General features: G+C 41.7%; 2 protein-coding genes, 1 long non-coding RNA gene and 1 pseudogene across 3 annotated transcripts in view; 1 reads left to right on the forward strand and 3 right to left on the reverse strand.

The window, feature by feature from the left end:
- LOC106602610 (zinc finger and SCAN domain-containing protein 12-like) overlaps positions 1–2,855 on the reverse strand; it is a 23,475-nt gene extending 20,620 nt beyond the window's left edge. Inside the window, exons 1-2 of the mRNA XM_014195352.2 lie at positions 2,380–2,855; positions 1,831–1,961 (exon numbers count right to left, since the gene is read on the reverse strand). Coding sequence (XP_014050827.2) covers positions 1,831–1,961; positions 2,380–2,629 — 381 coding nt within the window. The 5' untranslated portion in view covers positions 2,630–2,855. The remainder of the gene's footprint in view (positions 1–1,830; positions 1,962–2,379) is intronic.
- LOC106602609 (uncharacterized) overlaps positions 1–15,769 on the reverse strand; it is a 79,777-nt pseudogene that overhangs the window by 44,337 nt on the left and 19,671 nt on the right.
- Positions 2,444–7,444, forward strand: LOC106602631 (uncharacterized). The gene is made up of 2 exons (XR_001328253.2): positions 2,444–2,714; positions 7,232–7,444. It is a non-coding gene; the product is annotated as an uncharacterized lncRNA (long non-coding RNA).
- Positions 9,569–12,451, reverse strand: LOC123742526 (zinc finger protein 619-like). The gene is made up of 3 exons (XM_045717576.1): positions 11,944–12,451; positions 11,271–11,401; positions 9,569–11,073 (listed from the first exon to the last, which is right to left on the reverse strand). Exons 1-3 carry the CDS (start codon positions 12,215–12,217, stop codon positions 9,883–9,885), a joined length of 1,596 nt encoding a protein of 531 aa, XP_045573532.1. The 5' UTR covers positions 12,218–12,451; the 3' UTR covers positions 9,569–9,882.

Here is a 15,769-nt window from a genome sequence, read left to right on the forward strand (position 1 = left end):
GTAGTGCATTTTCTATATTAGCGGGTTATTGTCGGGTCTCAGATTTGAACTTTATCACATATAGTTGGGCGGCTGCAGATGGGTTATTAGCAATTGCGGGTGGGTGAACAAACAGCTGACCCGCGCACCACTAACACACACACCATAGACATACATAATTTAGACACACACACAGTCAGCTCCAGCTCAGAGAGGCCCAGTTCATGAGCTCCGCCAGCAGCAGATTATAATTTAGAATGGAAAATTCATGTGTTTATGCAACAAATGTTTGTGCATCGAATCGTATGGCATCGAATCGTTCTCTAATCAAACCGATTCGCACCGATTATTTTTAAGCTAAAACTAGGGCCGGGACGATACCAGAATTGCGATACTCGTTAGTATCATGGCAAGGAAACAAAACATGAAGCGGATTTAACTTCTTTAGGAAAACAGACCTCATGTTGGAAACAAACCTCATTATGTTGTTATCCAGAGTCACATGTATTGATTTGCCAAGTTATAGCACATCAAATGTTATATACAGCAGGTTTTTAAAGGACCAAAAAGTTTTGCCTACTTCGTGTTTTCATTTTTGCCATGGAATTTTTTTTGTCCCGGCTCTAACTAAAACACATCGTTCCTGTATCGTATCGGAGCGTGTATCTACAGTGCCTTTGAAAAATTATTTGCCCCTTTCTGATACTCTATTTTTGCATATTTTTGATATTGAATGTTATCAGATCTTCAACCAAAACCTAATATCAGATAAAGGAAACCTGAGTTTATATATATATATATTTTTTTTTTACTTTATTTATTTTAAAAAGTTATGCAACACCCAATTCCCCTATGTGAAACAGTTATGGCCCCCTTACACTCAATAACTTGTTGTGCCACCTTTAGCTGCACTGACTGCAACCAAATGCTTCCTGTAGTTGTTGATCAGTCTCTCACGTTGCTGTGGAGGAATTTTGACCCACTCTCGCATGCTTTAACTCAGCGACATTTGTGGGTTTTCAAGCATGAATTGCTCGTTTCAAGTCCTGCCACCACATCTCAATTGGGATTAGGTCTGGACTTTGACTTGGCCATTCCAAAACTTTAAATGTGTTGCTTTTTAACCATTTTCATGTAGACTTGATTGTGTGTTTTGGATCATTGTCTTGCTGCATGACCCAGCTGCACTTCAGCTTCAGCTCACAGACGGCTGGCCTGACATTCTCCTGTAGAATTCTCTGATACAGAGCAGAATTCATGGTTCCTTCTATTAAGGCAAGTCATCCAGGTCCTGAGGCAGCAAAGCATCCCCACAGCACCTCACAAGGCTTTCGCTCTCTCCAAGTTGAGACCTTGAAACTGAGATACCTCGGTTGTTCCCATATTCTGAGTGTATTGCCAAGTTGAGGAACAGTGATAGTGAGGATTCCTCCATACACGATCAGCCAGTCATCTGCATGAACCTTTCCAATTAGTTATTAGAAAGTAGCCTTGATTCGATACTTTGTAGCATTGATTTGATACATAAACATAACACTTCCCTCACAGTGTAATGACCTGTCCCCAATTTAATATAGTTGGTTCACTTTGATATTTCAAACTGCATGTCCTGATCACGTCTGGTGTGGATGGACAAAATCAACATGCGCGAAGGCGCACACGTGTGGCTGGTGTAGTCAGCATGTAAGAATTGGATAACAATGTCATAGGGAAGTCTCACAAACTCCGCATTGGCAGATAAATAAGGATGTACATGCAAGTGAATAGCTGAGGGGAGCCTTCTGAAATAAACGGGACACATTTGATTTAAAAAGTAATTCATTATTTTTAATGCAACACCATTCCACTAACCTCTATCATGATAACGTGATGGGTTGAGGTTCCACTCCCCTCATCAACAGTGATTGGTTGGTCATCTCTCCATGTATTGTGTCCCGCTGGCTTCACAAAGCTCCTGTGGCCTCCAGTGAGATGTCCTTCACCTGAGAGAGTGATTGTAGGAAAAGAGGTGGTTAGATTAGTGGTATATTGTACACTATTGACGCTGTCAATAATTGGCAAGGATGTAAGGTAACACTTCTTATAACTTCTTGACATACTATTTATTGATTATGTTCCATGCATCACATTGTTTTCAATGAGTATATAACAGGAAATGTAGTAAATTAAGAATCTGGTTAGGATATGATATTGTGTCTTTGCGCAAGATATCTAGTTAAGTAATCTGTGGAATTATTACATACTATCCAACACCCAATTCTGGTTAACCATATACATTTACATTTACATTTAAGTCATTTACATACATATACAGTATGTGGTTAACAAATCTAAAGTCACACATGCGCAGAGCGAAACGGGGCGACAGGCCTCGCATCTTCGGCATTCTGCTAAATGTACCTCTTGCCATTCCTCTGTATCGGTCGAGGATCTTGACACTTCTGGCGAGGATGCGCTCCCGTGCCACCTTCAGTTCCAGTAGCTGTAGTTTCCTCCTCAATGCCCTGTTTTCTTTCTGGCTTTGAGTTATTTCCAAACGAAACACTGCATAGTCGTCGTCTACGACTTTACAGATCTCTGCCACTGCTGCATTCGCTAGCACCTCCATGATGGAGGCTATTTGAGTGTGAAAACCCATACAGTTAGCCATTGTTAGCTAAGCAGCTAGCTAGCGTTACCTAGATAACATATATCAAGCAAGTCCTGTCTCAAACGCGAATTAAACACGGCATGGGGTATGTATATATTGTTATACAGTTAAAGTATTCATATTTTGAGTTCCAGGGTGTTAATAAACGTCTAAAGTAAAACTCTAACGATGAAATTGTTATTGGTAACTGTTTACACCAGCACCTTGTCACAACACAAAAAAAGTACTTCCGGGTCACAGGTTTTCGGAAAATGTTCAAAATAAAAGTTCCCCATGTAATAGTAGAAAAGTATTAATAACCTATATTTATTCATGATATGTGAAACGTAATTGTCTAAACATGAACACTGATTAATATTTGTTCATATTTAAGTGTTTATTTTCATTTATATTGAGGTTTTAAACATGTTCCAAGGTCAAATAAGTCTCCCCAATGCAATACAATATACATTAAATACATATTGGCTTTTAGAGATAACTATTCTAGGTGCTGAAGTAAAAGTGGGGTTGGGATTACTCACCAGGGCCTGTAGAAGCTAAAAGGTGTTATTTCATGGGGGACTGAGGTCTATACTGTATGTCCAGCAACACTTTCTACTCCACCCGCACAATTGGTCCCAATGCAATACACTTTAGGCCTTCAATTACATATAGAGACAGCTTCTAGGTGCCGGAGTAAAAGTGGGGTTGGGATTACTCACTAAAGTCTGTACAATCTATATATGTTGTTATTTCATGGAGGGCTGAGGTCTATATGCTAGCAACACTTTCTACTCCTCCCACTCCATTGGTCCCAATGCAATACACTGCAATTACTGGGTTCAAAACTGCAGTTACGAAACTGCAATGTTTTTTGTAAGGGAATTAATAATTGGGATGAAAATGATGGAAAATGTGCACAATTATAAATATTTTAAACTAGTTATCATACAAAGAATAATTCAAGTATTTCTATGAGATATTATGCAATTAGTTATTTTATTTTTAAGTCTAAATGGTCAACAATGTTTTTGTGTGTGTACTCCTATCATTTATTGCAGAATTTTCTGTACATTGTGTCTCAGTAAAAGGGGGTCCATTCTACTCAGGAGCACTTCTTGTTTCCAAATCCACGGAGTTTACACCCAGAGGAGCGTTTCTGCTCATTTTGCGGCTTTTATAGAGTGGCCAATCAGGTTAAATCCAATCGTTCTTTCATATTGGACATACATATTGCACCAGTTGTGTACGGTTTAATATGTTTGTTCGATACTATTGGATTTAAGCTGATTGGCAACATTGTTTCAAATGACAAGGTAAATGATTAATGAGGGTTTTGTGGTTAATTACTCTCCTAAACAGAAAGGTCGTTCCATTTAATTTTAATCACACGCCTTTTGATTTGAATATAACTTTCCATATACATATTTTACCTTTATTAAAGGTCAGTTAAGAACAAATTCTTATTTTCAATGACAGCCTAGGAACATTGGGTTCACTGCCTTGTTCAGGGGCAGAATGACAGATTTTCACCTTGTCAGCTCAGGGATTCGATCTTGCAACCTTTCGGTTACTAGTCCAATGCTCTAACCACTAGGCTACCTGCCACCCCCATGGTAGAAGTGGTCAGAAAGTGGCTTTTTGGACCTGAATGTCAAAACATTAACGAGATAGAGGTGCCTGATTTTGCATACCCCACTATGCCATGAGACATCCATATCTTCATCACTGGACAAAAATATTGTTGAGTTTGATGTCATTTAAAAGCTTAAAAACAGGGTTGTCAAACTATTTTCTAATTTCTTGAAATGAATGTTTTTTTATAAAAAATATAAGGTACTGTATCTAAAAACGCATAAACTCAGATTTGTTTTATTTATTTTCGCACATGTTGTAGTTTAGACTCTAATTTACATAATGAGGTGTGTGTATGTTTGTGTTGTGCCCACCCTCAGTTGAGACACAGCATACTCTTGAATACAGGGGGGGTGTCATTTCAATCATAGAAATATAATTCATAGAATGGGCCTATCCCTTCAGACCACTGCAATTTAGCTGGTACACCATTGATATTGAAATTTTAACTTCCAATTACTATTTACAAAGAAGGCTGCCGGTCCACCCACCGTTGAATATCAACTTAAATGGGAATGTCTATTCTATTATCTATATTCCTTTGATATCAACAGGTTTCATATGGAAGATTGGCAGTGTAATTTAACTGATATCCCATTCAAGTCAACATTCTCTGATATGTGGACCTCCAACCATCTTTGTGGTACCATTTGAAAGTTGAAATGTCAATGTTTTATGTCAAATATGGTCAAAAGCTGCAACATATGCAAACAAATAAATGTTTTGTTTTAAAATGCTATCAAATTCAACCGTTTATCTTTCCCAGTGATGAAGACATGGATGTATGATGGGGTATGCCAAATGGCTCAACTTTGAGCACCTCCCTCCTGGATTTTTTGGAACATAGGTCCAAAATGTTACTTTCTGACCACTTCTACCTTATGCAAATATGTATGAAGAGTTTTGTTTGAATCAAAAAGGGGTGTGGTCAAAAAGTGATTGAAATCAAATGGAATGACCCAGAAGTAAACAGGTTGTACACTGACCCAGTTTGTAAAGACCAGTCAGTCTGGAATATCAACTACAGGTTAAATTTAGTTCAGGTTTAATATTTCACCTCAGTCATCCACTGAAGGTAACTTATAGGCCATTTACTGCAAACAGCTTGAAGTCAAGGACTGTAAACTAAACACAGTGACGTGGTGACGTACATCAGTATAAATACAGCCAAAGTCAATTATTGAGTGGCAATGTTTGCTACAGCAATGGGAGATTCATAACAATAATACACATAACAGATATGGAAGATGATAGAGGGGAGGATGAAAAATATCTGATGAAGGAGAACCCCCAACTACAGTGCATTCGCAAAGTATTCATACCCCTTGACGTATGCCACATTTTATTGTTACAGACTGAATTCAAATGTATTAAATAATTTTTTCCCTAACCCATCTACACACAATAGCCAATAATGACAAAGGGAAAGCATGTTTTTAGAAGATGTATTGATAATGAAATACAGAGTCAATACATGTTAGAATCACCTTTGGCAGTGATTACAGCCACGTCTTTCTGTTTGTCACAAAGAGCTTTCAACACCTGGATTGTGCAACATTTGCCCATTGTTCATTTCAACATTCTTCAAGCTCTGTAAAATTGGTTGTTGATCATTGCTAGACAGCCATGTTTAATTCTTGCCGCAGATTTAAGTCAAAACTGTAACTCGGCCACTCAGGAACATTCACTGTCTTCTTGGTAAGCAACTCCAGTGTAGATTTGGCCTTGTGTTTTAGGTTATTGTCGCTGCTGAAAGGTGAATTAATCTCCCGGTGTCTGGTGGAAAGCAGACTGAACCAGGTTTTCCTCTAGGATTTTGCCTGTGCTTAGCTTCATTCCGTTTATTTTTTTATCCTGAAAAACTCCCCAGTCCTTAACAATGATAAGCACACATATAACATCACGCAGCCACCACTATGCTTGAAAATATGGAGAGTGGTAGTCATTGATGTGTTGTATTTGCCCCAAACACAACACTTTGTATTCAGGGCAAAAAGTGAATTGCTTTACCACATTTTTCACAGTATTACTCTAGTGCCTTGTTGCAAACAGGATGCATGTTCTGGATTTTTTTAAATTCTGTAACAGGCTTCCTTCTTTTCACTCTGTAAATGAAGTTAGTATTGTGGAGTAACTAAAATGGTGCTGTTGCTGTTCCATCCTCAGATTTCTATCACCGCCATTAACCTCTATAACTGTTTTAAAGTCTCCATCACACCAACCATCACCATATCATTACTCTGCCTCATACTCAATCTTTACTCAGTTCACCTCATCCAGTTCCCTACTACATCCAAAACCAACAGAATGAACTACAAACAAACTAATACTACATTACATGTCACTATACTCTATACATGTGTGCATTTTCTGCTGGTGTGTCCTGAGGTAGCTCCTCTCTGAGAACCTCTTCCCGCAGTGCGTACAGGCAAACCGCCTTTCTCCTGTGTGGATCTTCAGGTGCATCTTTAGCTGGTGCTGGTGGAATAACCTCTTCTCACACTGAGGGCAGCTGTAGGGTTTTCTTCCGTGTGGACCTTCTGGTGGATCTCAGCCTGTTTGGGGAAATCGAAGGATTATCCACAGAACAAACACAGGAAACTTCACTGATTACGTCTCTACTACTGTGATTTGTCAATGGGCTTGTGTAGCAATTTAGTGTTGAGGCACTGGCATTATCTGAGGTCTGGTTTAACATTAGGAGAGTGTGAGGAGGACGAAGGCCAGGGAGTGTCTGTGTTGTCGCAGGGTCCATGTTCCAGTTGATAGATCCTATAGAAGGCAGGCTGAAGGCAGCACCTGTTAGGGGGTTAACCTGAGACACCATCAGTCTCTCTGAATCACAACTATAGGAGCAGGATGGAGCATCGCTAGCCGAGTCTGTTCTCTCCCGCCGCATACCGACACCTCCCCACAGACCAAATCTATTCTTCACCGTGTTGTCATGGAGACTAAGTTTGGTTGTTTTGTGTTTGACTGTGTTTCTAGTTGTGGTTAACAGTTGAGGACGCTGTTCCATCCACTGACCTCCACTATGTCGTCTCTGGTCCTGGCCTGCTCAGTGATGTCGTCACCATGGGCCCAATGGAGTTGGAGTCAACTACCTGTTCAAGTTCATAAATTATAATGTGTGTTTTAGTATGTAAACACAAGTTGTATTGATTTCATTTTATGAAAAAATAAAAGCCCGGTGCATCACTATTCCCATTGAAGATCTATTACTGTATCTAGGCTATATGTATTTCTCCCTTACCTTGCTCCCCCATCTTTAGTCCACTCAGCAGATCAATGCTCTCTGGTCCATCTTCTATTGTCTCCTCTTTGACCAGCAGCAGATCAGGCTTCCCATCCTCCATGTCTACTGACTGTAAGAGATACAGAATCAGAGGATGTTGGATCAAGACATCTGATATGAACATCCTGCTATGGAGCATCTTCTGATTGGGCAATGAGGGATTGCTATGAGTACTATGTAAACATGTTAGTTGATTTGATTAGTTGACACTCTTTAATGGTTTGATAATTGAAAGACATGGTCCCACACAAGACAAAATTCATCAAGACCTGGGCCCGTAGCCACAGAGTCTCAGAGTAGAAGTTCTGATCGAGCATCAAGTCCCCGCATGTCTACATAGTCTAATTCATTATGATCTAAAAGGCAAAACTGATCCTAGATCAGCACTCCTACCCAGACCGAATACCATACAGACAGTAGTTCAGTGGGCTCACCTCAGTGAGGATGTGTGTGGTCCTGTGCAGATTCAGGAGGAGGTGTAGTCTGGTTGTCCTCCATGACCATGGTCCCCTCAGGGTTCCCCAGACCCTCCTCACACCCCTCCTCCTTCACCAGCAGCACCTCTGGACCCTCCTAGAAGAGACAGGTGACACTGATTACACACACTCCCTCAGGTACGTAGACACGTGTACTGAGAACACACTTTCAACATGGCGTCCCGTGTGGCTCAGTTGGTACAGCATGGCGCTTGCAATGCCAGGGTTGTGGGTTTGATTCCCACAGGGGACCAGTACAAAAAAGGTATGAAAATGTATGCACTCTACTGTAAATCGCTCTGGATAAGAGCGTCTGCCAAATGGCTACAAAAAAAAACAGCGTTTACCCATCCCCACCTTGTTTCAAATCAAGTTATTTGATGCTTACTTACAAGCTCTTAACCAACAATAAAGTTAAGAAAAAGATTTTCAAGTAAAAAAGAAAAGAGCCAAAAAAATAACGAGGCTATATACAAGTACAGGTTTGCCGCGGTAATTGAGGTAAATATGTACTTGTTGGTAGGTGTATGTTGACTATGCATAAATAATAACCATCAAGTATCAGCATCGTAAAAAGGGGGGGGGGGCAATGCAAATAGTCCGGGTAGCCATTTGATTAGCTGTTCAGCAGGCTTATGGCTTGGGGGTAGAAGCTGTTAACAAGCCTTTTGGACCAAGACTTGGCACTCCGGTACCACTTGCTATGTGTTAGCAGAGAGAACAGTCTATGACTAGGGTGGCTGGAGTATTTAGCATTTTTTAGGGCCTTCATCTGACACCGCCTGGTATAGAGGTCCTGGCCCCAGTGATGTACTGGGCTGTACGCAATCCCCTCTGTAGAGCCTTGCAGTTGCCATACCAGGCGGTGATGCAACCGGTTAGGATGCTCTCGATGGTGCAGCTGTAGACATTTTTGAGGATCTGAGGACCCATGCCAAATATTTTCAGTCTCCTGAGGGGGAATAGGTTTTGTCGTGCCCTCTTCACAAATGTCTTGGAATGTTTGAACCATGATAGTTTGTTGATGTGGACACCAAGGAACTTGAAGCTCTCTCCACGACAGCCCCGATGAGAATGGGGTCATGCTCGGCCCTCCTTTTCCTGTAGTCCAAGATCATGTCCACAATCACTGCCAGGTCTCTGACCTCCTCCCTTTGAGTCCTATACTGTAGTTACAGAATTACTTAAATTGTTGTTAAACCCATTATGGTGGACAAAAACATTGTTGGTAAAAACATGTCAGCAATGATAAGTCAAAAATCATCTTACAAACCTGACTAAGGTATTTTGATGTGTACAGCAGGTGATTTTTAATGTGTGGGTCTTTAACATTTTTTTAAATGTAACCTTTATTTAACTAGGCTAGTCAGTTATGAACAAATTCTTATTTACAATGACGGCCTACCCCAGTCAAACCCAGACGACGTTGGGCCAATTGTGCGCTGCCCTATGGGACTCCCCATCACAGCCGGATGTGATCCAGCCTGGATTCGAACCAGGTACTGCAGTGACGCCTCTTGCACTAAAGAGAGTCTCAATGAAAGTCTTAGCATGAAAAGTCCCATTTTGTGTTTATTATACAAACAAGTGTTAAATACACCATATGAAAACCACACATACACATGTCTCAACTAAAAAACAGCATGAACTTGATGAACTGAATACATATTTCTTGGGAAAATTTGTGAACACCATATAGCCTACATAGCACAAACAATATGAAACAGACTTTTTAGGCTTATATAAATAAGTAACATCTGGATACAATATTCTATTCAACACTGAAATGTGTTACTCTTATTATCCCAAATTTCTGCTGACAACAATGAAAATGAATCTTTGTCTTTAATGCAGGGTAACTTTCTATTTTATAGAGTGGAATGTTTTTTCTGCTGGTGTATCCTGAGGTAGCTCCTCTCTGAGAACCTCTTCCCACAGTGTGTACAGGCAAACTGCCTTTCTCCCGTGTGGACCTTCAGGTGCATCTTCAGGTGACCAGCCTGGGCGAAGCGCATGTGACACTGGGTACAGCTGAACGGTTTCTCCCCTGTGTGGACCCTCTGGTGCCTTTTCAGGTGGTCCTGGCGGGAGAACCTCTTCTCACACTGGGTACAGCTGAAGGGTTTCTCCCCTGTGTGGACCCTCTGGTGGATCTCCACCTTCTGGAGGCAGCTGAAGCCTTTGTTACAGAACATGCAGAGGAACCGTTTCTCTTTAATATTGCCTGATGTGGCTCCCCCTCCCTGAGTCTGGACTCTAGCGCTGTCGTTTGAGTTCAATACCTGATTGAAAAGGATGCGGCTGTGTGAATCGGAAGGTCCCATCGACGTGGACACTAGGTTGCAATCCCTGAGTGCGTGTAAAGGGGAGTGGGTGGTGACATTTGGATTTATCTCTAAGCTTTCCCTGTAATCTAAGAAATCTCTGCCCTGTGAGTGTCCGTCTCCAAGGTGACTATCTGCATTCCATGTGGGTGGAACATCCCCCTCCACTTTCACAGTCACCTCATCTACGACCAGACCCTCTCCTTTCTTATCTAGGCACCCTTCAGAGCATGCACTACTACTGTACTGGTTCCAGTCCCATTTCGACTGATCAGTCTGTCTCTTTAAACCCAAGGGCATGTTGCCAGGGTCCATCTCTGTAGTGTAAGAACAAGAGGGATCATCAACTTCAGTGTCTAACGTGTCACCATCTCCACGGGAATTAACCATCTTCTGAATTTGGTGAAATACCGGTAAATACTCTAAGCCGGGAGCAGGAGGACAGCCCAGTCTCCTCAGCCCCAGTGTCTCTGGGTCTGACCTGTGGTCAGATCCTGTGTGTAGAGTTAAAGTCTTGGTGTCTGTCTCTGACTTGAGGACGGCGTTCGGCGTTCCACTGACCTCCGTGATGCTGCGTTGGGTTCTGGGCTGGGCAGCAGTGGTAGTGGGGTCCTCTGTGGCTACAGGGGGCACTCCAGCTGCTCCAGTCTGGATGTCTCTGCTGTGCCGTGGGTTCTCCTCTCCTTCAGACCTCTCCTGCTTGACCCCAGGACCTGCAGTCTCTGCATCTGCAGACTGATAAGAAGCGAGGAGTTTATTACCAGTACATGAGTAGAATTTGATAAATATGTTGTAAGGAAGTCTCACAAGCTCCCCTATGGCAGATAAATGAGGATGTAAGCAAGTGAATAGCTGAGGGGAGCCTTTCTGAAATAAATGGACATATTTCATCTACAAAGTAACACATTTTCATGCAACACTATTCCACTAACCTCTATCACAATAACTTGCTGGGTTGAGGTTCCACTCCCCTCATCAATAGTGATTGGTTGGTCATCTCTCCATGTATTGTGTCCCGCTGGCTTCACAAAGCTCCTGTGGCCTGCAGTGAGATGTCCTTCACCTGAGAGAGTGATTGAGGGGCGCTTAGGTTAGCTCTGGGTTTCCCAAACTCAGTCCTCAAGACCCAAAGGGGTGCACGTTTTGGGTTTTGCCCTAACACTACACAGCTGATTCAAATAATCAACTAATCATCAAGCTTTGATCATTTGAATCAGCTGTGTAGTATTAGGACAAAACCCAAAACGTGCACCCCTTGAGGACTGAGTTTGGGAAACCCTGGGTTAGCTACTGTTAATGCGCAATGGTATATTATACACCATTGACAGTCTACAATTGGTAAGGATGTAAGGTAACACTTCTTGATATACTATTTATTGATCAATGTATTATGTTCCATGCATCAATGTTTTCATTGACTAAATAATAGGCAATGCAGTAAGTCAATAACTGTTAGAATATGATAGTGTATTTGCACAAGATGGTTAAGTAATCAGAGGAATTATTGCATCCAATCCAAAAACTGACCAAGGCCCAATTCTGGGTAAGACATCTGAATACATTTGCATAGGGCAACGGGGCTGCTCAGCCTTCTGCTAAATGTACCTCTTGCCATTCCTCTGTATCGGTCGAGGATCTTGACACTACTGGCGAGGACGCGCTCTCGTGCTGTCCTCTCTGCGCGCTCCCGTGCCACCTTCAGTTCCAGTAGTTTCTTCCGCAATGACCTGTTTTCTTTCTGGCTTTGAGTTATTTCCAAACGAAACACTGCATAGTCATCGTCTACGAGTTTACAGATCTCTGCCACGGCTGCATTCGCTAGCACCTCCATGATGGAGGCTATTTGAGTGTGAAAAACCATACCGTTAGAGTTAGCCATTGTTAGCAGCTAGCTAGCGTTACCTAGATAACATCTATCAACCAAGTCCGGTCTCCAACGCGAATTGAAAACTACATGGGTTAAGTATGTGATGCTGTGCAGTTAAGTCATATTTTGAGTTCCATGGTGGTAATACACATCTAAATATTAACAATAAAAACGCTAACGCGGAAATTGTTCTTAGTCACTGTTCACTTCCGTTCGTCTTAGTCTTCTATGATATCATGGCGGTCCGCAAACAAACGTTTAAGGTGCATGCCGCCACCTACTGTGCTGGAGCGTGCGATCAATCATGGTCTGCCTAATTCTGCACTACAAAGAAAAAAATAACTGGGGGGGGGGGTGGATACCTTTTTTTCCACTATTAAAATGTCCGTTGACAGAGCACATTCATGAGGGCAAGATTTCTGAACAGGTCTCGAAAACATGCCAGGACCAGCAGAAACACCAGCCCCGACATAAAGTCCACTTACTGTGGTACAGGATCCGCGTTGGAAGCTCCATCATTCCGCACTGAAGTCCCACCAATCTGTTTTACATCCTCTGCATACGAAACATCATGACTGATTCCGAGCCTCTCTAGCCTCTCGCTGCATCTGGCATCCACCAAATGGGAGGGAGGGGGCGACATCATACAAAAAGATAAATAAATCAAAAACTCCTTCAATCCTAGTCCAAATCACATCCCTACACAGGCTCGGGGGCTTGTGAGAGCGGAACATTCATCGACAGGATTACTTGTAATGTCTCTGCTGTAAAATACCGGAGTCCCAAAAAACGTAAGCCGCACTCAATGATGCCTATTTTCTCAGGTTTTCTTTGTTTTCGCCGTTCAGTTTATAACCATAGCAAGTCACCGTTTTTAACATGCAACATGTAATGATCTCTCTGTTGGCGAGGAACATTCACTTGTGTCTCTGACCGAACTACCATTATTTCTTCAACGTTACTACCTTATCTTTGCCACCTGTCTCCTTCACCTCAACAGGGCAATTCAGGAATTCGGGCGCATGTTCGCCACCACTATTGCAGCATTTAACATCATTCATGCCAACTTTTTTTATTTTGTATTTCACCTTTATTCATATGATACTCATCCCGTCTACATACACTACCGGTCAAACGTTTTAGAACACCTACTCCTTCAAGGGTTTTTATTTTTACTTTATTGTGAAATAATAGTGAAGACAAACTATGAAACACATATGGAATCATATAGTTACCAAAAATGTTAAACAAATCAAAATATGAGATTCTTCAACTAGTCACCTTTTTGCCTTTGACAGCTTTGCACACTCTTGGCATTCTCTCAATAAGCTTCATGGGGTAGTCACCTGGAATGCATTTCAGTTAACAGGTTTGCCTTCTTAAAAGTGCATTTTTGGAAGTTCTTTTCTTTTTAATGCATTTGAGCCAATCAGTTGTGTTGTGACAAGGTAGGGGTGATATACAGAAGATAACACTATTTGGTAAAATACCAAGTCCATATTATGGCAAGAACAGCTCAAATAAGCAAAGAGAAACAACAGTCCATCATTACTCTAAGGTCAGTCAATACAGATAATGTAAGAACTTCGAAAGTTTCAAGTGCAGTCGAAAAAAAACAAGCACTAAGATGAAACTGGCTCTCATGAGGACCGCCACAGGAAAAGACCCAGAATTACCTCTGCTGCAGAGGATAAGTTCATTAGTTACCAGCCTCAGAAATTGTAGCCCAAATAAATGCTTCAGAGTTCAAGTAACAGACCCATCAACATTAACTGTTCAGAGGAGACTGTGAATCAGGCCTTCATGGTCAAATTGATGCAAAGAAACCACTACAAAAGGACACCAATAAGAAGAAGAGACTTGCTTGGGCCAAGAAACACAAGCAATGGACATTAGACCAGTGGAAATTTGTCCTTTGGTCTGGAGTCCAAATTTGCGATTTTTGGTCCCAACCGCCATGTCTTTGTGAGAAGCGGTGTGGGTGAACGGGTGATCTCCACATGTGTATTTCCCACCGTAAAGCATGGAGGAGGAGGTGTAATGGCATGGGGGTGCTTTGCTGGTGACACTGTCAGTGATTTTATTTAGAATTCAAGGCACACTTAACCAGCATGGCTACTACAGCATTCTGCTACGATACGCCATCCCATCTGGTTTGCGCTTAGTGGGACTATCATTTGTTTTTCAACAGGCCAATGACCCAAACCTTACCTCCAGGCTGTGTAAGGGGTATTTGACCAAGAAGGAGAGTGATGGAGTGCTGCATCAGATGACCTGGCCTCCACAATCATCTGACCTCAACCCAATTGAGATGGTTTGGACCGCAGAGTGAAGGAGAAGCAGCCAACAAGTGCTCAGCATATGTGGGAACTCCTTCCAGACTGTTGGAAAAGCATTCCAGATGAAGCTGGATGAGAGAATGCCAAGAGTGTGCAAAGCTGTCAAGGCAAAAGATGGTTACTTTGAAGAATCTAAAATATATTTTCATGCGTTTAACTTTTTTTAGTTACTACATGATTCCATAGGTGTTATTTTGATGTCTTCACTATTATTCTGCAATGTAGAAAATAGTAAAACAAGAAAAACCCATGAATGAGTAGGTGTGTCCAAACTTTTGACTGGTAGTGTACTTCAGTTTCTACCCCACACTTCCCATCTGGGTGTTTCCTCACTAACAATAACCCATTTCCCAATCCACATTGACCCAACCTCAGCCTTGTCAACAGCACCCCATCCCTCATTTCACTCCCCAGATACCCACTGACCTTCCTCACAGAATTCTAGATGAATGGTATCACCATATCTACCTCCTCAGAGCTGCTTTCGCTACCTTATCCGCTGCCTCATTTCTCCCCACTCCAACATGAGCTGGGACCCACAGAAAACCAACCTTACTCCCTTTCTGCCCCACCCTATAAAGTGGCAACAGCTCTATTATCAGGTCTGGGCGTGCCTTTGACTTCCCTTCTTTCAGCGCGACCAGGCTAGTATCAGAGTCTGAACACACATTTACTCGCTTAGACCCCACTTCTTCCTCCCATCCCAATACCACACATCAAACCTATTCATGATCAGTATCTTTCAAGCGGTCGTCACTAGTTTCCAGTCATAATTATGGCTAAACCCCTATTTCTACAATTTCTTTACCCCAATGCTAACTTTCTGCCTAACCCTAAACTTTAAATTAGAAAATACATTTGTTTTCAGGAATTTTTACAATACAGCACATCCTTTTTACTTTAACTGTGGAACCTAGTGAAAACCCTTTAAAGCTCCGTACTTGCCCTATGGGTTCGTAGGAAGCCAACAAAACTAAGGTCATGTTTCATTCTTAATGATAAGTTGACATTTTATTTGCTTGTTTAGCAAAACGACAACATGATTTCTCATTTATTAAGACTTGATCACCTATTTTTGTACATAAATGAACAGATCCCACCTGACTATGCCAAATAATGTGTTTAAATGGGTTATAAAAACTATTGTTACGAATAGAACATTGGCAAAACCAAGTTCAGAGGTGAAATAGTGATACACTTCAATGTCAGTGTTTTGGCTAGCACA

The sequence above is a fragment of the Salmo salar genome, chromosome ssa04, assembly GCF_905237065.1.
Source record: "Salmo salar chromosome ssa04, Ssal_v3.1, whole genome shotgun sequence".
Taxonomy (NCBI): Eukaryota; Metazoa; Chordata; class Actinopteri; order Salmoniformes; family Salmonidae; genus Salmo; species Salmo salar.